The sequence below is a fragment of the Hetaerina americana genome, unplaced genomic scaffold, assembly GCF_022747635.1.
Source record: "Hetaerina americana unplaced genomic scaffold, ioHetAmer1.1.p SCAF_1, whole genome shotgun sequence".
Lineage (NCBI taxonomy): Eukaryota > Metazoa > Arthropoda > Insecta > Odonata > Calopterygidae > Hetaerina > Hetaerina americana.
The window spans coordinates 90,670,337-90,694,247 of NW_027286069.1; the positions used below are offsets into that span (position 1 = coordinate 90,670,337).

At 43.2% G+C, this 23,911-nt stretch overlaps 1 protein-coding gene across 5 annotated transcripts in view; it reads left to right on the forward strand.

The window, feature by feature from the left end:
- tgo (Aryl hydrocarbon receptor nuclear translocator homolog tgo) overlaps positions 1-23,911 on the forward strand; it is a 159,563-nt gene that overhangs the window by 84,106 nt on the left and 51,546 nt on the right. For 3 of the 5 annotated variants that reach the window (XM_071593109.1, XM_071593106.1, XM_071593107.1), the window contains one exon: positions 7,855-7,934. In XM_071593109.1, coding sequence (XP_071449210.1) covers positions 7,855-7,934 — 80 coding nt within the window. Of the gene's footprint in view, positions 1-7,854; positions 7,936-23,911 lie in introns of all 5 variants that reach the window. The other 2 variants (XM_071593113.1, XM_071593108.1) reach the window with 1 other exon arrangement.

The following is a 23,911-nucleotide window of genomic DNA, read 5'->3' on the forward strand; positions in this document are numbered from 1 at the left end:
CTTCATTAAAGTTTACGAAAATTAAATGGTGATGGCTGAACCCAAGTCTCGCCTACTTTGTATGTGACTGCAAAAATTGTGGTATATTCGGATGTACAATATTTCATTACCGCGGGGTATTTGATTCCTTCGAATAAATGAACGTGGTCGGTGTCTACAAGTGGGCTCAGAAGTTTGGGCCTTATATTGAATTGATAACTCTTGGCAAAGGACGTAATTATAAGCAAACGTAAAGTGATACCAATAAATGCCTTTCAGTTTGTTGTGGTCGCATTTTCGTTGTCATCTGCAGGAATTATTTCTAGATGATTGGGAAGGATTTCTTGGGATTGGTTCAGTTGGCCGTTTGCTCTCACTTTATTACTCCGAGGTCACAGTTTCGTTGATAATTTATTGTAACCTAATGGTAATTAATGAATTATGACACCAGAGCTAATGAGGTCAGTCGTATTAACTCATATAACTATTTAGGTATTTTTAATTTTAAGTCATTTACGATGGCCACCATTAACGTTAGCTCTAGTTATTCCTTTCCATAATTTTAATGATTACCTCTAAGGATGCATGTCGGGACATATATTGAATATTGGTGTGGGAATATGTTATTGCTATCAAACTGTTGATGGGAAGTTGTAAATCGAAATGCATAGGTATTTCTTTAACATCGCATGGAGAGATTATTTATATTTTTATTCGCTGAAATGTTTTTTTACGACATGAATAAAAGTAGGATCAATTCTTGGGACAAGGGCTGATCCAGTACTAGCGAGATTTATGTTAAATAAGCGGATATAAACGTGTATAATGTGAAAAGTATAAATGAAATATATCGTGAAGAAATTAACGCACGTATGTTGTCCAGTAATTAGTTTTCATGCAGTATTGAGTTATTTTACGTATGTGGTAGGAAATAAAAAATGTTGGTGACACTTTAGTGATATCCGTTGTAGGTGCCAACTGTACCGGCTGCACTCGTTTCCCCTGCGTTCTTATAATTTATAATCTTGCGAGTCGTTGCATAAAAGTTTTAGGTTTCATTCAAACGCCAATTTTTGCTATTTTTTGCCTTCTTTACCATAGCCATGCATTCGTGTTGTGTATATATTCGTTTGCTTATTCGTGCTCAGTTTGCTTACATGTGAATCACCTTACTTCGATTCATCGATGCTGCGTTGCGCGATTGAATTTTTGGCTTATCATTTTATTAATATTCTATAAATCCCATTCCCTTTCACCGTCCTGCTTTTAGATTTCCGTATTATGTATACTTCCGATACCCTCGGGTTTTATCCCAGATTATTATTTATTTTTCTCAAGTTCAGCCATTCGTACCTTTGCCTCGATGTGTGGACGCAAAAAGTGAATGTCATCCGAGCTAATGTGTTTAATTGGGCGAAATATGCGGCCAGTGGCAGTTTCGTCTTTTGTGGTGCTATGATCCTTCACAAGGTTTGCCTTGTTGTTAGAAAGCAGTCGGAGAATAGTCGTTAATTTATTTATTTTTATTTATTTATTTATTCAGTATAAGTCCGAAAACAGCGCATTCTGGCCTTTACATCGAACTATTAACAACGATAACAATGATCATATTTACAAACACCCAAGCCCTAGGTGGAGAAAAACTCACCCAGGCGGGAATCGAACCCGCGACCCTTGGAATGACGAGGACGTTACCCCGCCGCCACCGGGGTCGACGGTTAATGCTTCTGTAGCGTGCTCTCAAAGTAGGCGTTCATCGAATATCTTTTTCTAGGGCTCGCGCAGCTGATTCTAGATGGCTTCGGGTTTTCAACCATTACGAAACCTCGAAATTTTCAGGGTGAACGGTGTAACACATCCTGTTCGGTGATTGAATTGGAAATGTCGAGAGATGCTTGATGCCGAATCTTTTGGTTTCGTTGATCATCGAATCAATAAGCTACAATAATAGAACATCGGATGACAAGAGAAGCAGGAGAAGTCCTATGGAAAATAGTTTCTCCGGTTTGGTTCGTCGTCCGGTACGAGTGGTCTCAATATATCTTCTGGTTCTTTTTATGGAGTATTTACTTTCTTTATCTATCCCCAAAAAAAGAGGAGAATGAAATCGTTGGAATTTCTCCTCGAATAAATTCCGAATGCCTTTTGTCATTTAAACTGGGATATATTGAATCCTGAGTTCCGCATACAAAATGTTGTTGCATTAAGCTGTCTATTGTAATATTTTGCGCAAGAGGAAGTGCTCTCACGTTCGTCAAACACGAGTATGCTCAATACGAGTTCGGAACTTCACTTGTCGTCCTACCAGTGATGCGTCCTTGCAGCGGCTTGAAGGGTATCGTATACGTGCAGGTTTCCATCGTTGTTGTTCTCACAAACGTTTTGTTTTGGCAGGGCTTTATTTTCATTTAGCCTCTTCCGTTTATTCTGTCATTCGCGATCGCAAAGCTTCCCAAGACCATGTAGGTGCTGATTCAATTTCGTTTGCTAAACATTTATTGCATTTTATTGGTTAATTACCCCTATATCGATACGGTGGAAACAATATTACATCAGGCTATTGCAATTTTTCACTTAAATGGCTTTAACTATGATGAAAACCCTTGTCTGTGTAATACCTTGAGAATCACCTTGTATAAACCGTTGCAATCGCGTACTAGTATATTTTTCGGTTCCTCGTAACATATATCGTACAGCATAATCAATAGCTGAATTAATATTGACTTTCGAGTCCGGGCACGCGAAGTATGTGACGCCCGCCATTAATTCGCGGATTCCGAGAAGTTACTTATGGGCGGAGATTGATCGGTCGAATTGATAACTTTCTAAGCCTATAGAAATCGCATATTGGCACATGTTAGTCGACAGTTCTTGAATTGGTTAACAAATACCTGCTTCCGAAGTATGTGCAAGGTCGAAGTGATACCACAGCACACCTTGAGCTCTGTGGTTATTTGTTTTGTAAGCATTTTAATTCCACAGTGTGTCATTGGCTTTATTTGCGTGCTTAGCATTTACGTTGAAACGAAAGCAGTCGTATTCTCTGAGCAGGCGTCATGTTGGCGTTCTCCTACCAATCTCCCGTTGACTTTTTTTGTTCGGTCGGGGATTGTGTAAAGAACGGTTTTCGTCATCCCTTTCCTTAGTGAAGGATTCAGTGCAAGAGGTATATTCTCAATCCATATTTTCTGTGGGACACTGATTTGGACATAAGCGTGAAGATGATTAATTTGGGAAACCTTTGGATGCCCCGGGGACTGATTCTCAAATTCTTTCAACGCTGCTGAATGTGGGAAAAAACTAGATTTCGAGGTTAAAGCCGGCTCGAATTTGAGACACGTCGGATTATATCGGTGAATTAATTTCTATCCGCCGCGATTGCTTCAGCGATGGGAGGTGCCGCTCATCGCACGCGGCGGCACGTGCCTTTGGCCCTCGACGCCCCCTTCTGGGGCCGGCCCTGATGTAGGTGAGGAAGTGAGTGGCGTCGTCCACACCTGAAAGCATTCCTGACCCCCAACCTCTCCCTCCCTTCCGCCACTCCCTGCACACTCCGCCGACCCCCTTCCCCCGACCTTCCCCGCCTCTCCCTCTTTCATGCTGTGGGCCTTCATCAGTTTGCTAATTGCGTTCCACTTAATTGCGTTCCGACTTGACGGCTCTCGTTTGGGTTGCCGGATGACTCCCCTACTCTCAAGGAGAGTTCCTGGTCTCTGTTGCCGCGGTAAAAACCAGTTTGCCAGCACATTTATCAGTCTAATCGTCTGCGGGATTCATTTAATTACACCTCGTGCAAATCGCGTTGGGTGTGAATGCAAGTATCCTGTTTGAATTTCTTTTTACTATTCGGATGAATCCCTTTCTCCGTTTAAAATGTATTTTGTGCGCTTTGATAATGCCCTCATCTGGTGCCTTGGATCTCATCCTGCTACGCTAATGAGCGTTTTTTAGCAAATGTCTTGTTTTCCGTGGACCGCAATCTGATGAGAGTTTTGCATGCAGCAATTTGTTTTCAAGGGAGCAACTACTTGGCAAGTGTAGTCTTCAGTATCGTCTCGTATTTCATTAGTCTAAATACATCACCAGTTAACGCTATAACTTTACTCTGGAAAAAAGTTGATTGGATAGTAGTAGTATTTAGGGGAGGCGAGCGACGGGTGAAGAGAAACCCGGCGTCGGCATTAGCCTACTCTTTACGAAAGGCGCCAAGTGGTCCGCAGCTTAAACGTCCCATCCGACGGGCGGACGGCGTACTCACTCAAAGTGCCCTCCACAAAGCACCTCAAGATCGAGATACCGCTGAAAAATATTCAACTCCGTCGGGATTTGAACCCGGGCCCTCTGGGTGGGAAGCCAGTACAATAGCCACCGCACCAGCTTGATCCCCAGTTGATTGGGGCCCGTAAGGGTAACCAAGACAGTCCCGTTTGGTTTTGTCCTGGTGCTTCGGTGTGTGCCTCTACCCTGTGCCCTTCCGCCGTTTGGGTGGTGAAATAAAAGATAAATACGTTTAGCCCTTTCCTCAAAATTTATTCTTCTTTTAGGGTTACTCCCTATGAAAATTTCCTCTCAGAATAAAAAGTTGATGTTTCCAATGGCTGTCAAACGTGTTAATTGAAATATTCCTGACGTTGCATTTGCACTGCCTGACACCCCTCACATTTTCCGTTTTTTGAAACTATCATAATGCCATTAATCAATTTAGCTTGGAGAACCACTTGCAGGCTTGGATCTGTTGCAGTTTTTTTTGTTCATCGCTTTCTCAATATTTTACTCATAAAACCTTATTATTACGAAATCAGTTGGCTTGAAATCTTTTTAAGGAACTGCTATTTTATCTCGGAAGAAATATTTTATGGATCCCTGGAAAGATTCTGTCAGACAAATCTTTTGATTCCGAACAAGGACATTATTGGCCCCTTCAAATCGTAAATGAGCATGAAGTGTGATGTGGAGAAATTAAAGACGACGGAGATGTAATGGGCGATTGTCCGAGAGTCCAAATCGTGCAAAATGGAGGAGCGTACGCAGCGTGCTTTCCTCTACGCACCTCTCTCGATTCGACAGGAAAGGTGGGGTGGGCCTCGGACCGGGGGGGGGGGGAGGAGGAGGAGGCAAGGTCCGCGGGGGACAACAGGTGTCTCCACGTGGCCATTCCGTCCCTTCCCCTCACGTCCTACCCTCCTCCCTCTCCTCCTCCGCCCCTTGCAGATCTCCTCCGGCGACCCACCTTTCCCCCGCCCCTTCCAGACGCTCGTCCGGTAACTCACTTCGCTTGCCCCCAGCCCCCTTTTGTCGTCTCCACCCACTCTTTGTCGCCCCCACCCACTGCCGTCGCCGCCCTGACCTCAGTTCTGTCACTATCCCCTCGCTGCCGCTTCATTCGCTCCCGCTCCCGCCCCCCTCCTCCAGCAACCCTTGGGGTGCATCTCACCACCCACGACATTCTCCCGCCGCTCGTAAATCCTCCACCCCACCAACTTCTTCCTGTGTGATCCAGGCCCCTTTTGGCCTCCCTTCCCACACTTCGTACACTCACTCATAGATGGTTTTTTTGGCAACCGCATTCAAGCTTTGCCGACACATTTTGTGAGAGAGGATTTTATACGTGAATGTGTGTCTGTTCCTGTATTGTTTGGAAATATTTCTACCTCCCTATAACTCTTTAGTTCTCTATTTTTCACGGTGGGATATTTTTTCTTGATGACGGGAATAGGTTATACTCAGTTAAGATATTTGTTTTTGTACTGCTTCAGCGGCACGTGGCAATACGTATACTGTTTCTTCGGATATTTTATGCATCTCGACTTAAAAACATCTTGGAAATCGGAGTTGATTATGCAGAGATATGTTCACTCAAAAGTTTCTTTTTCCCCTGGTTCATCACACAGAATGTAAAATGCTCTCCTTATGATATTGCCTTCCTTGCCCTGTTAAGAGTTTGTGTCACTTTAACTTATGAATTTGAGTGCTATGCTAACATTAAGGCGACGACGGAGTTCGAGAGTAATGGTCTATTGAAATATACTCGGTGCAATTAGTATGGCAATGGCAATTGGCCTAATCCATGATTGACTTGAGAAACTTCAAAATTTACGGACTTCGATATGAAAGAATTTTTAGCCTGCTTAATTCATCATTAAGGGGTCAAATAACTGCAAGTATGTCGTCGTTGGCGTTTTATCTGTGGAAGTGAAACTTTAATGTTGTATTCATTCGCCCAGACGTGGTGACTGTTCGCTCTGAGTCATACTCTTCTCTTTCCTACCTCGTGCCCTATGAATCTCAATTCGATGTCCGGCCTCCAGGCTCACGATCACTCCCTTGCCTTTTCCTCCCCTCGCTTATTTCTCCTATGCAGCAATCGGAGACTTTATATGCCGAGAATGGGGAAGTTCGTAGGAAAAGGAGGGTGGTCGGATGACGAAGCGAGGCTTTGATTCATCCCATTGGCGCACGGTCGTTTGTATACGACCGTGTTTCGGCGCCTCGTTCCCTGTCACCCACGCCCATTATTGCTTCCTCACCGTCGCGCTGCGGGAAAAACCCCGAGTGAGAAACCGAGTGGTTTCTCTCGAGAGGTTTCTTTGGTAACGAGGGTATCTTTCGATCTGTCTCTTTGTGTTTTGCCCTCGTCGCTGCGTGGCGAGTAAGGCTGTGGATTTGGTTGGGTTTCTCAGATTGGCTGGGACTGGTATCATGAAGAGACTTGTGAAACTCAGTTTATACCCGTAATGAATGCCACAGAAATGACTCGAGCGACCAGTAGATAGTATACTTTATGACGGTGCTAGTCGTTGGACTTACTGGAATTGAAAATTCAACAAAAGCTAAGAGTGAAAATTTAAGTCTCAGGAAAGAGAGAAAGACGGCGAAAGAGTGTTTTAAAATCTGGATCGCATATTTATGCATTTAAATGTAAATTTCCACTTTTCTTTACAATGTCTTTGGGCACGGAAAATGTAGGTAGTGAAAATTTCGAGTGCGTATGTTGGTATCATAATCTCGAACTAAAGTTTTCTGGATATCCTAGCAGCTTCGTGCTCCTTGCGGTCTCAGTCCACATACTTCCAAAAAACTTCGTGAAAGTGATGTGCCGTGATCCTAAATCTTGGTAGAACACAAAACGCCACTGACTTGGTCCACATTTTAGTGCTCTTATCCTGAGTTTTATCCAATCTGTGGCCTTCAAAACCATCGCCAAAAGGGCTCACCTGCGTTGCCAACGTTGATTCTCCATTATAGAATGCTTGAGGAAGGAATCTCTCAGATATTCGACATTAGGTTGAATAATGACGTCTGATTTTAAGTTGTCGAATATTCTTGAGCCGCAGTCATGTTATGGTAGGTGCCACAGCAACACCCTCTGACTGGAAACTTTATATTCATACGCTTATTGCCCTTTAATTTCATATTTTGGCTAACTTGATTCCGGAGTTAACATTTATTATTTGTTGACTTAGTTGGCAAACATTTTGGATTAATGTTTGCTATTTTATTAACGCTTTATAATTGCTATCTATTAGTGCTGAAATCATATATTTGGGAGAGAAGGGATTTTGCTTCAACAGATTTTTTCAACCCATTGAAAGCTAGTGCCGTTTTTTACATTTTATCGAAAGAAAAATCACTCTTCTATGAAAATTAAACCAATTCAAAATCGGAAGTTCAAAATTTGATTGACTCGAAGAAAAAATCTATCAAGGATTAAATATAGAGGATAAATAAAAATGTGAATTGTTTTTATTTTATTTGTGAGTGTTCTTTCGTTGTGAATTGAAGTTTGATGTTTTGCCTGTATAAATTCTCAACGAATACCGTGAAAATAGATTGACATGTCTCTTTAGTCCCTAACTTCTGTGCTTTTTCTTACAGATCCGACGATGAGGACGCTAGTGGCAGCAAGTATCCCCGGCTGGAAGATGACAGCATCCAGGACAAGGAGCGGTTTGCCAGGTAAGCATCAAAGCTTTCAAACTCTCCTGCTTTCGAACGCCGCTCCATTGTTTACCCTCTAAAATGTTTTTCTTTCTGTAATTTCTTTCGATTGTCATGCATGTTTCATGTAAAGATTTTTGATCATTATATGACAATATGCTAATTGTTATTGCGTACAACATACAATAGCTTACGTTTGGATATGCCATTTAAGGGTGTTGTAAATAACTTCCTAAGATTCTTGCTTTCGATCTTAAAATAAATAATTGAACGGTATTTCATTTCCGCGTGATCTTCGGACGAATGTGATGACTCTCTATTGACGGGTACAGAATAAAGACATGCCTGCAATATAAAACCCCTTCTGATAAAAGTAAATATGACTCTGAAAGAATAAGCGAAATATTTGTCAATATTTGATGTCATTACATTTTTCACGCAGATATGTAAAGTTCAGTTAGGAATTTAAATTGAAAGTCGCTAAAGCCCCTCAAATTAACATGTGAATCAGTTAATACATAATGAATACAAATACTATGTACTAATATTAAGTCAGGAATTTCTTGTACTTGACAGTATTTTAGGGTCGCTTGTTATCCTGATGTGTAACAATAACAAATCGGGCGTCAGGAGGCTATGAACTGCTATAAAATTAGATGATGTAGTGTATTGTCCCGTAAGTAACTGGATCTTTCTTTTCCAGACAGTCTCCTCCCTCCTTTGGTAGGCATTTAACCGTTATCTTCAGGCTAGCCACTATGCTTCCACTGTCGAAAAGGCATTTGAAAGCCGAACCACGCCCTGTTTTATTGAGTAGTAAGATTGAGACATCGAATTCTTGAACTGTTAACGTTTGCGAATTTTCATCGAGAAGTCTACGCGTCAAAATCTATCATGAAAACTTTAAATCGAAGTGTATGTACTTATACTTTTAAATGTGACATATTTTGAAAATAAACAATTTATTTGCTCTTAAATTGTGAAATATTAGCGCTTATTTGCTATTATATTTGACTTTATACAATCGTGAAAAAACGAAATGTAACCTTTAGCTAACTTCATGGTAGTAGTATATAGGGGAGACCACCGGCAGTTGAGGTCATTTGCGCCATTAGAGATGTACAGGAAAGGGTGTAGGGTGGAGAGAAACCCGGCGTCGGCAGTAGCCTACGCTTAATGAAAGGCGCCAAGGGGTCCGCAGCTTAACGTCCCATCCGGACGGCGTACTCACTCGAAGTGCCCTCCAAAAAACACCTCAAGTAGGGATCGGAATACCACTAAAATATCTGCTGGCGCTGGGATTTGAACCCTGGCCCTCTGGGTGGGAAGCAAGTACCTTAGCCACCGCACCTTCCTGAATCCCGTTAAATGCATGAAACGTCTCAATCCTCATTGGTCTATTGGTATATGATAATGAGTATTTTTTTAATATTGTAAAAGTGTGAAAGTACATGATACATCGTGTTAATAATGATAATAATGTCTTATTATTTTAAATTGGAGTATAGCTCCTGTTTTACCGAAAATTTTTCGGTAAAACTGGAACTAAATTTCGGTCGTCACGACGTATAGTTGATATAAAACGGTGGGAGTGAGGGGATACGGGTCAGTTCATTAATTAATTTCAGTTTTCCTGCAGCAATTTATAAACTCACTGTTGGAACAGCTAATTCTATAAGCAGGTAGCGTGCAATTAATCATAATTGGCGATGGCAGCAACATGGAGAGGTTAAAATTTAAGGAGAGTGTCTGACATAGAAGGGAAATTTAGAAGATTAATCAGAGAGGAACACTCTTGACTTCTGCGATGGGGGATGGTGAAAAAAATTATGGGGCGGAATAAAACTTGGCGTAAATGAGACATGGGGATTTACGTTAATCGAACGGTGGCAATGCGAAAAATACTTAAAGTCAAACAACATTGGGTGGTAGCGCGGTTCCTTTGCCCGGGTTGTTGCTACTCGCTCCCCACCCGGAGTATCTTTTTTCTAGCGTCTGCCACGTCCCCAAGGTAGTTATGCACCGCTCGCCTCTTGAGTCGATCTAAGCTCTTTCCAGTTTCACTTTCCATCATATACCTATCACTTAATGTATTAATACTTGCTATTAACCTTAAAATAAATGTAGCAATGTCCAATCTCTGTCTATCCAAAATCGCCCTGAAACCGTAGATGCCAATAATATTAATAAAAAGCTTGACCAAATTTTACAGTTTTTAGACTCGTATATAAAAGCCTAATTTTTATTTTTCCTGCCAATGGATTGACTTCATTGTTGCGTTAATTCCATCTACAAGTGCCAAATAACAGACAGCGATTGCCCAAGGCATTATGAATTTCTTCTGCCGACTTTGAAGTGTATTGTGGAAACAAAATTTTTATTCATTAGTTGTGAATATCGGCCAATTTTTATGATGAGTGACTTTTTTATATAAACGACTTTTATCTATCTCCATATACAGCTCAAAATTTCTCTCACATTTTTTGCCCCTTGTTATTTGGAGGAATTTACTCTCTAAGCTAAGATTGAATTTTAAGTCGTGGCAGTTTTAGGAGAGGCGACTGGCAGCTGAGGTCGTCTGTGCTATTAGAAATGGATGGGAAAGAGGAAGGGCGGAGAGAAACCAGGAGTCGAGATTAGCCTACTCTTAACGAATGGCGCCAAGGGATTCGCAGTTTAACATCCCATCCGACGGACGGCCCACTCACCCATACTGCTTTCCACAAAGCACCTCAAGTCGTGTCGTCGTCGGTCGTGATGCCACTGAAAAACATTTGCTGCCTCCAGGATTCGAGCCCGGACCCTCTCGGTGGGAAGCCAGTACATTAGCCACCGCACCATCCTGATCTTCTGAATTTAAAGGCAATTTCATAAAAGAAAATGGTTAACACTTTTGGCGAATTTCCCCTTGCCAATAGATTGAAAATAATTAATTTGTAATTAAGATAAATAAAAATTAAATACTTGTAAAGTCGTGTGAAAATTTTGCCTATGGTAATGAAGATGTCCACTTGAGGAATGCGAGAGATACTGATACAGAAGGGGTGAGGAATGGGATGATGGGGCGGTTTATTTGGATGTCTTGTTACTGTAGTTCCTTGGAGAGCGGGTAGTTTAGATAGACGCAGTAGCATTGACTTTATTTACGGGTAGCAGCACGCAGATAGGAGATGAACGACAGGGAATGATCTCTGCATAAAAAAAACAAAATGATAAAAGCGTCGTCGTGAGGTGTGTGCACTCCCGGATTGCCTAGGATCCCTGTTCTTCTACGCTAAGCGTGAGGCGTAGACGAAGTCGAGGGCGTGTTTCCGCCGACCGCATTCGCTTTCGATTGCGCGGGAACCGCACTAATCTTCTGTCCTCGTCTCTTGTGGATCGTGACAGGTCGGCGCGCCGTTCGAATCGCTTTCTTCAGGGAAAAAAGTCGCGCGGGGAGCCCTCTTTCTGTTCTCCGCTTTCCCTCTCTCTCTCCGCGCCCCTTCCACCATAAACCTTGCCCGAAGGCGTTCAAGTCTCCGCAGGGCGGTAACGCACACTCGCTGGCCGTAATCGGCGAGCATCGTCTCCCGGCCGCGGTGCACCATCCCTCGCCGTCGGGGCACAGAGTGGACCAGGATGCCTTCCTCCTTCCCTTCGGCCCGCCCCTCGTCCACCTTCGCGCAGTCTCCTCCGCTGCAGGTGCTCGTACCGCATCTTCCTCTTCTCGGGCCCTCCCTCCGATCTCCGCTTCCCCCTACCCACTCCCGCCCCCGGCCGTCCGCCCCCTTTCCCTCCCGCCACTCTCACGCACTCACTCTCCGTGCGCCCCCTCCTCCCGCCCCCCACTCCTCGGCCTTCTCTCCCTCCAGTTTCTACTCCCGGCCCGATTTTCTCGTGGGAATCGTTCCTCCTCCCACCCCACCAACCTCTGAGCCCTCTTATCTCCCATCACCCCTTCCGCCTCCTCGACCCCTTCTCCCCGTTGCCTTCTCGATCGCTCCCCTCCATATCTCTCTCTCCAGCCCTCTGCCCTCTTCCCCACCTCCCCTCCCGCCGTCATTCTCATCGAAACTTCGTGCTCGCCTCGCCAACCTCCCTTCCCACCGCCACACCGCCATTTTCCTGAACAGAATCTTTCCTCGCCGCCGTTCTGTGCCCACGGGATGCGCTTAGGCCCCCTCGCTCCAGTGGCATTGTGCTGGAGGCAGTGTGCGGCGCGAGTGATTTGGCGTAGTTGGCCGGTGCATATTTCGTAGTTTGTACTCCGGGTGCTCTCTGGAAGTGTGGTCATCACTCTGGTGCCGAGTCTATTTACCAGAGATGCTAGCAGAATGTCTGAAGCAATGTTTCCCGGTTACTAAGAAATCATTTTTGAAAATTGAAATCAAAACCTGGCCGAAACAATTTTCTCTCACTTAAATAAGTTAAACGTCGAAAATGTTTCATAGTGTCATTCTATGCCTGAATTGTTTGGGTTCTCTGGCAGAATTAAATTCGCTTTTATCATATTATTCTATTTTATCCTTATTCTTTTTGGTGTTTGTCATCCAGTAGTAAATGATATTGATCGTTGCTGTTGTGTAAGAAGTCGATTCCATTGAAAGTCTCACGTTATTATAGACAATTTTGGAAATCACTTTATTTTGTTCGTAGTCCACGGAAAGGAAAACATCTTACGGAACATGGTGAATGAGAGTAAATACCTCTGGGAAAAATATTAGAAGCCCATTTCTGTTGATTTTCAATTAATGATCCTCTCTAACGCATTGGAGTGAGTGCTTTTAGATGGTATAATTGAAAATAGGACTAGCGCGGCAAGTAGAAAGGTATAAGCGCCTGAGAAATAACCTTGCAAGAATATAATATGACAACCTTGAACTTTAAAATGCTATAATGTTTGAATAGGGAAAATATGTCTTTACCAGTGGTGCTTGTAGCTGGATGCTAAGCTTAATATTTGCCTTTTGAAAGGTGTTCCGGGAGGAAATGCCAAGATTGAAATAGTTAAGCAGTAATTCTAAATAAAAAAACGTAATGGCTATACGAGTCCGGTTCTCAACGTTTATCAGTAAATACATGTAATGAGGGGCCTTAGGATCAGCCCTTTTTGGCCCATGCTGAGTGGAGTTAAACGCGAAACTAGGAAGCAACAGCTGTTTGAAGGGTTATCGAAAGGAGGAATTCAAAACTTTGGCAACACTCCCACCCATGCTTCGACCAAACCTCTTCTCACGCCACTCTAAATAAACTACTCCGATGTGTTTTTGACTTTTTCTCTCCGGTTTCGATATTTTCCAATCATTCTCCTGTTGATGCATCATTTTTCTCCCAGCAGTATTACTTGAATCCAGTGGTGAAGTCTTGTCTTTTCTTTCGTGTTCATTGTGCGTTGATGAGCGATACGAATTAATATAAGTATAATGATAATTTTTGGAGTATTCATTAGACGTTTATCAGTCTAATACACATAAGAACTGCCAGAATAAACTCTCACCAAGTTTCAATTTTCACTATTAGCGGAATTTGAATATTGCTTTAACAGATATAATAGAAGTCGTAATCAATGCTTGATTTAGTGTTTGATATAAATTTATGGCTGATCTTTTCGATAAATTTAAGAGTTGTTGAGGGTTATTGGAACTCAATTACCCGAAAAATAAACTTCATGCAGATACAATCTATTCTAAGAGTCTTACTATACATTTAATTGCCCTATACAATGCACAGTGACATAGCCTGGCCTACTATAACTCAAGATAGGCCGGGGCTAACCTATTATCATTCAGGGAGCTATTTTTAGCCTTAATTCATTGTGAGCAGTGATATATGACTGATGAATGCACTTGGTACACAATTGGGTTTGAACGTCACGACGTCCACTGGATATAATTCAATTATGGCCCCGTCTATGGGAGATTGCTAGGCTGCCTTCGCCCGTACTATGTGACACTCAAAAGAGCGATCAGATTCTGCGGTGAACCAAATTAAATACGCTTTGCTCTTTGTGTAAACTTATTCATTAATAATCAAGAGGTGTGTTGTTATATTCAATCAGTTATTAAAGAACAAAAATCCTTGTCCTCACATCGATACTTCAGTAAATTAGTTTACAACCATCTGGGAAATGGTAAAGAGATGGACTTAATGGAAAATAAGTCACCTCAGAGCTACTCTTCGTATTCAATCTTATGCTTCGTGATTAGTTCCTCTACTGGTTATATGAATGGACACATTTCATGTAATTTCAGGTAGAATCCTACACATTCCAAAGAAACTGCGGGAGATGCCGCAGCTGTAACTTTTAACGGAGTCATTCGCTAATATGTAATTAAATGCAATTGTTTCAGAGTGTAAAAATCATTGAAGGCGGATGATTTTTACACTCTGAAATGACTCTGATGATTGAATGATGACTCTGAAATTATTGCATTAGGGTTCTTCATATTATCCGTAAGAAGCTGTCAAATAATTTTTTTAATGGTTGATCTCTGGGTATATTATCGAAGTATTTTCGCTCTTGGCAGCAGATACCTACTGTTATTTATCAAAATCTGTCATAGGAAGCGCTAACATAATTTAATTATTATATTATTCCGCAGTAAAAGATAACAGGCAGAAATTCCATCTGAGAAAATTTTAATTAGTTGTTTTAATTCAATTGATATTATTTGTAATTCTTATGGACTACGTCTCATTGGCAAAACAAGCAACTTTAATCCTTTGTTATGAGTTACAACCTTCGCTGTTCGCCTTCACGAAGATATTATTTTTTCCTCCTTTTCCACTTTCCAGTGCCACGTGAAAAAGGTCGAAAGGCTTACACGAGGTGTGTTCAAAAGGTAAAGGGCATTTTCTATTTTCGCATGGTGCACAGTACTTCTTGAATTCTTGCCACAAGAACAAACGATCAATGAAGGGGACTACTTACAAGTTCAACGCCGTTTACGTGAAGTATTACGAAAAAACGCCTGTATTTGTGGCGAAACAATTCATGGCTTTTGCGCCACGATAACGCTGCTTCCTTATTATTTCAATATTTTTACATGAATTTTTGGCCCTAAACAGCTCTGCAATGATGGCCCAGCGTCCATATTCGCCAGGCATGGCCCCATGTGACTTTTTTATGTTTCCAAAAATAAAGAGAACCTTAACGGGCCTGTATTTGACAAGTATAGATGAGATTAGCAACGCAGCGCTGAGAGAGCTAAAAGCTATACCATAGATCCAGTTCCAGAAGTGTTTTCAGGATTGGAAAAAGCGCTGGCTTAAGTTTATAATATTTAATGGGGACAGCTTCGAAGGTTATTTTAATTGATATATACCAATAAATCAGATTCATTCCAAATAGCTGAAATCCCTATATTTATTGAACACACATCTTACTTAATGTAAGAGTCATGGTGAATGTAATTCCCCTTCCATTTCGATATCTCAGCAAGAGGTGATGTTGTGACGCAGCGCCAGCTTCGACTTGGAATCTTAGCTAGAAGGGTGTTCCCCCGCACCCCCTCCACCTCTACAACCCCGTCTGCTGCGAACACCCTCTTCTCGTTTCTTTGTCATGATTTTTTTCTCTGGACCCGTCGCTCCCCCCCCCCCACACACACAACCCAGTGGTAGTCATTGTCACCGTAAAAAACCTCAGGGAGCTCTCTCGTGAGCTTTAATTTTCCTCAGCTTGGCGATGGCCCCAAAAAAGCATGACGACCTGTGTGCGAAAGAATCGGCGGATTAACCTCCGTCGTATATGTTTTTTTGGTGTCGCGTCATCACGCGGAAATGATCTCAAGCAAGTTGGAAAGTCAGTCTTGGAAATCTTATCCTTCACTGGACAGATACCTGAGTGAAACATTGGGGATTCAACTTGGTTTTTAAAAATTTGGAAAACATGAATGCCATTTAATTATTTTAATTAACTTAATTTTTAGATCGCGAAATCCAGGAGGCCGAAAAAATTGTTTAATTTCAATGCATGGAAATTCGTAGATGTTGTTAGCACAGTGGGCAAAGCGCTGAGCTACTAGCCGGAGGGTATGCATTCGACCCATGTTGACATTCCCGACCTGATCTTCCTGGGAAACCATAGCCGGCACAGGGAAAGGAACTGACCCCCCTACCCGTGTGTAAATTTCACACGCCCTCCGGCTTAGTACTGGGTTAACTCTACCATCACCTACCAAACCATTTTGGGCTGATGACTGCGGTTGATTTTTGGTAAAATATTGGAAGTGATTACGTGTCTGGTGATTTGATTTTAAGACAGTATGTGGTGGAATACTTTTCATAAAATTAACGTGGACATACGTACATAATATATCATGTCATTGTCTAAAATGGTAACATATCGTGCTGCCCTCCATAGTAATGGCGTTGGTAATACACCTCAATGATTGGTGCTGGTAACTTTGGAAAAATTAGTCATTATTTCACAAAAGTTATAATAAAAGTGAAAATAATCGTAGCAGTTATTGTCTCTTATTTTGTTGTCGCTCTGATCAACAATTGCCCGAAAAAAAATCGAGTGAATAGGCTAATGGATGAGGTGCCTCGGTTTGGCTTGAATGACGCATATTTTTATTGGTTTCAAATTTAATTTACACCATCCCGAATTTCTTGAGGATTGTCTTCTTTGAGGAACGCCTGATGGTGACGCTCAACGTCGAAACCTGGGTCGTATTTTAAATGAAGTGTGTGGAATAACAAAGTCATTAATTTCGTTTAATTTCAATATGTTCAGTAAATTCCATGAAGTTACGCCGAAGACAACCAATTCTTTAGGATCCTGCTATATCCTTGGAAGGAATTGTGAAACTTGCTATCGTAAGAACCGAACACGTGTCAACATCGAACCAAACAGTCCGGGCGTGTTGCGGGAAAAATATACTTTGAGGATCATGTAAATAGTATTTTACGTCAGACAAATATTACATGGATTATTTCCTATCAGTGCGCGTGCGCAAGGTTGTGAATTGAGTTCTAGACTTCGACTATTTTCCGTAATAGAACAGTTGTCGTAAAGCCGTATTATGGGAATGGTTCACACTGAAGTGAAATACTCGGAGTGCATCGGATTTTTGAAAATTTTCTTTTAAACTTGGTTCTTCCATTCCATCGAGCAAAAGAATACTTAGAAATCCCCGTGGTGTTATATATACGGTAAATTCTTCCACGCGATAAAAGACCGATCTCTTTTGTCTTTCTCCAGAAGAGTTGGTCGACTTAAATCAGGGTGCGTTCATTATGTTTTGAACATGCAACACCGAAACACCCGAATATGTTTTTTATCGGGAAAATGTTCAATATCGACTACTGAATATCGTGGACATTTAACAAGTATCTCACGGGATCTACGACAAATGTCCTGAAATAGTAGGGAATTTTATCCCAACGTTGCTAGGTACCCTTTCAAAATGGAAGTTAGCCTTTCAACTACTCACTGGAGTAATTAATTCCCAGCACTTTTACTAAGATGATTCTTTCTAACATGTGCAGATGCTTGGTCTTGTGGCTTACGGCTTCGTGATGCTTTTATTTAACAGAATTACTAATACAGTTTGCAGAGTATACTGTATAATGTAGGTAAGGTAAGTGTGCAGTTTGAAAAGCAGTATTATTCAACCGTTGGTGGGAGGTTTCGCGTGAGGTATGGAGCACGCAGGCGACGAGTAGAATATAGAAGTCACGCTTGTGTTCTTATTTAGTTGATTGTGGCGTCATATAGTCTGCGCCCATTTATTTGCCCTTATTAGACGGAAGTTATATAAGGTGCGCTCAGTGCTCTTTGTCGTCTTAGGCGAATGGGATAAGGTGACGTGATCACGAAATTGATTCCATGATCAGTTAAATCTGGGTTCCCAGTACGCGTCGCGAACTCCAATTTTGGTCTAAGTTAATGCAAGTCTTATTACTGGGTATGAGAGAGAAATGCCCATGGACGTTTGAGCATCTGTCATGGAATCAATCCAGTTTTAAAGATATGTTAATAGGCATAATCTAATCTTAGGTTATTTGTTATGCCCAGCTGATGTCATTCCAGCTGTTGCAGGATTACTTGCAAAAGCTCATTTGCTTAGTGACCATTAGTCATGCTTTTTGCCTCCGTTATACAAACTTCGGATTGGAGTGTTAGATCTGGCAATTTATTGCTGAAGATTTGATCAGCGCAGAGGCAGGTTAAATATTATTCGTTCTCTCTAACGAACAAGTACACCCCTTTGCCTGGTGGGCCCCTTCTTTAAGTGTGTGAGGTGGTTTAGCAAAGTTTGTCAGTGAATACAAATTATTCCAAAACTTCATTTTCATATGTATTCGTTTCTGCCATCATGAATTCTCCATTGTAGCGGTAGTGGTGACGTGTTTCCTCGACGTTAGCCGCCCTTGTGGAGGTGGGTAAACATTTATAACCACCACCTACGTATATATTATCATCATTAAACATTGGAGCCTCTATTCCATACTTTCATTCGTGTGGTAGTGACCATCAACCTCTATTTCGTTTGCAAAACTCTCTTTTGGATTTCTCCCCTGCGAAAGAAATCAGTGGGGTTTGAGAAATGAGTCGAGAAAGTTTACGAATTCGCATCGTTGACACGGGTGGGCAGTTTTGAGCCCCCATTGTAAGAGGTCTTCCGTACGGGCACCAACCTTATTTCATGTCAAATTCAATTATGTGGGTCGCTCTGGCCCATTTACGCGATGGCATTCCGGCGTCGACGAGGGTTACACTGTTGGGCGTTGAAGCAACTCCCAAGTTCGCCGGTGGCCGTTAAAATGAGCTCTGCGCCGTAAAACCCAACACTTCAATTCTAGGATTTTGTCGGCTCCGTAAATTTCGAACTGATTCACGACACATACTCGATTTTCAGCAATGGTCTGAATCTGCTCAAACATGCACGTATTATCTTTAAGGGAAAGTTTCTCGGCGTGTTCGGATTTTGTTTTGAGCTTTGTGCTTACGCATGCTTCTAGTTGTTCGCATTGGAGCGATGGCCGGAGATTTATTTACGGGCGCCGCTAGCAGGATTTTAATTGATCAGATTAATTATGGTTGGGAGATGTATATGATGTAGGTTGATGCTATGAGTAAATATCTCAACGAACCTCTTCCAGAAACTTTTTGTTGTAGGTATTGGGGTTTATGATGGATAAACTTACTTTTTTCTATAATTATTTCTTTGAAAATAAATCATTTCGATGGGTTTGATTTTCTGGATTCCCCTATTGAAAAAAACTACCGACTTCAACTTAAAAAAATAAAATGTCATTCATTAGGAGCCATGATATGTTTCAGAATAATATAACCGTTCCTGTAAATTTTAATAATTAACTGCGTATAAATATTCTCGTTAGTGGTATTGTCATCATGATTTCTCTGTGTACTTAAGTGATAGACAATCGTTTCTGACCAGCTTTATGTTCCTGTGCCTTAGGGTGGTAGTGTGGTTGACTATCGAGCTGAGCACTGGGGTATTGACCGTAGGATCCCGAGTTCAAATCCAAGTGATCCCTCTGGACACCGCTAGCTGAACCCATGCCGGGCGATTTCCCAATTCTCAACTTCAGGGTTCGAGAACTTGGGATTTGGAAAACCACAGGCGGCAAAAAGGAGAGAAACTCCATCCTATCCCGAATGTATTTCACACGCCGAGGGGCTGTTGGGGTGAACCTATCAAAACGGCTTTTCGGCTTGAAGTCTGTGGTTGACGCTTCTGAGGTAGCTTCAGAAGTTCGATTCGTGCGAAGCATATTCCGACTTCACGTTTCCCACTCGATGCAGCTGGCGTCTTTAGAACGATGCATGCGCCAAAGGCTACGCCGTACTCAACGATCATTTTAATGTTGTCGGTCAGTAATTGGTTTGCATATTTACATTTTCATTTCTGGGCATAATTATTGCCTTTTCCTGTCAAATGTTCTTCCCATGCCAAGTCGTTAATTACGGTAATACGCTTTGAAGCATGGCATTCTGTCGCAGCCTGAAAAGTGGACGCTGTTTGCTCCATTCGTGTCTCTCCTCGGCCTCGGCCGTGTCATTATAAGGTACGGTTGTCTCTTGCATGGTCCATCGTGCAGGGAATGTTAACAATTTCGGTGCGGAGAGTCTCGTGGAGCGGATGGGAAAAATGTCCGTACGACCGCGTGTGGTGGCTATGTCCCTCGGACAGGTAGGAATGCGCCTGAGGTTTGCTGGGGCAGGTATCCCGTTCCCCCTCAGTCCCCCACCCATCCTCAGTAGTCGGTGGACAGAGGGATCCCTTCGGGGCGCGTCTCTTTTGGGGACGGGAGTGTGTCGCATTGTCGTGCGAGCAGGAGGTGGATGTTTTCCGAGACCCCTCGGGCGGGATATGGAGGGCAGGTCCTTGGGAGCGTGGAGGGAGCGATCGAGATGTGCTCCCGCGCAAATGCCTTCTTGTGGGAAACGCGCTCCGGACGTAAACATGGGCAAGAGTGTAGGAGGTGGGCTTTATTGCCGTGGAAGGAAGCGGATCGTTGTGAGCTGGGCAGGGCTGAAGATGTCCGAATTATCTTGCGCAGGTGTAAAACATGAATGGATTTCTTCCCAAATTTATTTCTTTGTTATGCCTTCCATTACCCCATTTAAATGAGCTTTATTGGACGTGTATTCATTTGAACGAGATGATTTTCTATTGCCCTTCATAAATTTTTCCTCCTGCATATTAATTAATTGCATTTTCGACGGTGAGAGGGGGAAAATTGTTTTTATGGCCTATGTATTCAATCATATTTGTCTTGCCATCAATATACTATATAACTTATACAATATATCAAAAGGTTGCTTTTGTAACTAGAATTTGTGAAAAAAAATTGTTAGAGATATTTTTAAAGGATCTGCTTTTTATTCGAAATTAATATAAAACCATTCCGTAAGTTGTGAATTTAATTTTATGACGCACAGCCATCCAAGTAATTTCCTAAATGTGTCAGACATTTCATCCGTGCTTGAGTCCAGGTTGGCACGTGATCTCCCGAAAAGAATAATAATCGCTCCAAAACACCTACTGCACAAGGTTATGAGGATATAGGCATCACGCAAAACACGTAAGCCATCGTGATTACTGGCGCGGAGGGCCGGCAAAAATTCGCGATTGAATCACGCAACACCACTTCCCCACCCTCGCATATAGTGGGCAAGCAACTTCGGGCGCGGCGGGGCCCATTGCGAGCGGCACCCACCCACGCACCTTTCCCGGAATCGTAGTTCTCGGGAGCGAGTGCGTCTTCCTCTTTGCCGCTCTCACGTGCGGCTAATCTTGGCCGGATTCTCGCCGCAGCGTGCGCCGGGCGCATTGGAAAAAGTTGGGCGGGTGGAGGCAGGGAAGGCGCGAGAGAGAGAAGCGACGTTGCAACATTCGGAGCGAAAGGAGGGAAAGCGGCGGTGTGTGGCGGAGATAGGGATAGGAAGAGAAGAGAGGGAAAAATGGGGGAAAAGAGGGAAAATAGTGTCCGAAGGGAGGAATCGTGCGGCCGATGCGAGAAGGGGGGCGGCGAGAGGGGCGGTGGGAAGGGCCGCGGGGGCCGAAAGGTGAGGCGGGAAGGGGTCAGCGGGATTGCGGGGCGGTTTGTGGATGGGGAGGGATGATTTTGTGTGTGAGTGTGTATAGGGGAGTTGTTGGTGCGAGAGGGGAAGGTTTGTACGCGAAGGGGGAAAGAAGGATGAAGAGGGGGGGACGGTCGCCGCTTCGTGACTGGCTTTCCCCAGTGGAGGAGAGGCCGCATGTATGCGTGTTCCCACGCCGTGATGCCCGGCCAGCCTGCCAGCCGCGGCGGCAGCAGCAGCAGCCGTGGGCGTGCGTGAGTGGTGCTGGGCCGGGGAGAGTCGTGAGGAGGGGGCGGGGAGGGGCCCGTCGTGCCGCGGCCGCCTCGCCCCGCACTTCCCCCTCGCCGCCGCCCCCTATCCTCGCCCTCCCCCATCCACGTCCGTCCCTCGCTCGCCACCGCTGCCCTTTTCGCGGAGTCGTGCCATGCCTCCCCATCCCCCTCCATCTCCTCCGTCCGTTCGGTCGTTGCGCTCGGGAGCGTCTTTTGCGGCGATCGGGGAGGCGGTGCCGAAAGGGTGCCGAGGGTGCCAGGGGTGCGGTCGGCCGGCGGGATGGGTGAAACCGCGCTCCGCGGACCCTTCTCCGCGGGCGCCCTAGCCGGTGGAAGGGGGTACTGCTGCGTTGCCTACTCCATGAGGTTAACCCCCCTCTTACCTTATGTCTATCCCCCTCCCCCACCGCCATCCATCCCCCCGCCACCCGAAGGAACGGGTTTTACCTGTTGCGGATATCACGAGCCTCCACCCCCTCCTCCTACTCCGTTTCCATCTTCCTCTTGTCTGCACCTTTTCTGCTCTCCATCTCATCCTATTCTATTTTCCGCGTAGCTCTCCATTATTCTGCCGTATATAATCCGAAAGCCGAAGGAATGCAACGCATGGGGTCCAAAAGACTGTGGGATAAATTTTTCGGCTTTATAAATTACTGTTTACCGTAAATCTCGATGGGAAGGTTGTCAAAGTCAGCCTCAGATAGTTAATGAGTTTTTTGTGTTTGTTTAAATGGAAAAAACGTTCTTGAGAGCAACGTGAAAGTTAAAGGTGGGTAAGATTTTTATATCTTTCCACAATCACATTGGTTCCGATTCCCTTTTTCTCTTGTTTTTGATTGACTTTTCAATTCGGTTGGGAAAGTGGTTAAGCTAAAATTCTCCTAGCATACCATCCGCCACGCGAATCTTTGAAACATTGTTTTTAAGGGTGCACGTAATATATGGACGCGATTAAATCCATTTTATGGATGGAAACTATGAAGGTGTACTTATAATTGACATATTATTAATGTAATACATCTGCCAAACGAAGTCGTCCAGCCTGACTTATGTTTTGAGGAATAAAATAAATGAAAATATTCCTATGCATTTGAACTTGTATTTATTTTTTTAAATGTCAAGATTGAAAAATTGCTGAAAAATGCAATGTTGAATACGTCAGAACGAAGGCAATAATTTCTTTAAAGAATAACCCCAGCAGAATGAAGAGGTTTTACCGCAGGTCAGATTTTATTGTTCTCGAATCGTAAGCCCAAGTTTCTCTTTAACTGGGAGCCCAAATGCAAATAGAATTTTATTTTTTTACGCTGGCCTAAAACTTTCTCTTCTCTCTCCGTATTTTGCTAGAGGCAGAATTGGCATATTTTACGTCTTATTATCTGACCACATTGTGTTTCCCATATCCCTCTTCGGAATGTCCTATTGGAGGTTGATTAGAATTCCTCTTTCCCCTACTAGCATGACGTGAAGTTTATCTATTTCAAATCTTACGTCTCTTTTAGGTTTTTTGTAAAAAATTTATTTTAATGGGACTGATTTATTTATAGCTTTAAATTTAGGATTTAAATTTCCGGAATGTTGATGGTTGCCCGCGCGATGAAACCTCCGAGAGCCATGTTAGTTGACGTAATGTCTTACGGGAATGCTAACCATTGACACTTGCGTGAAGAGGTGACTACATCTCCCACCTTGAGAAGCCGTGTCGTATCGGAAGCTTCAGAGAGTTGAAATAACTAATAATAGATTAATGTTTTCAATTCACTTAGAATTACGCTGAGCATATTTTTAAATTAACGGTCTATTAAAATGATTTAGGGATGAAACACGCATCCTTCGGAAGTTAATTAGCCTCATTCATCCCCCCATATCTGCTGTGCATTGTGGGTGATATGAGACCGCTTTGTTAAAATAATTATAACGCCGGGCGACGTTGAGTATCAATTTTCTCTCTTCACATTTCAGCTTGCGCGCAACCAAAAAACACTATTGTGGTCTCGTCATGAGACTTCGAGTGTTCTTTTGTCTCTCCTTCCTGCATTTCCTTGTCTTTTTCTCTCCCGTCCTTCCCACCCCCATCCTTGCGACTCCTCCATTCCCCCCCCCCCGCGACCCTCCTTCATTCCATCGTTCTCTCCATCATCCCAATCTGCCGCCCTTCTACTTCCCTCACGCGTCCCCTGAA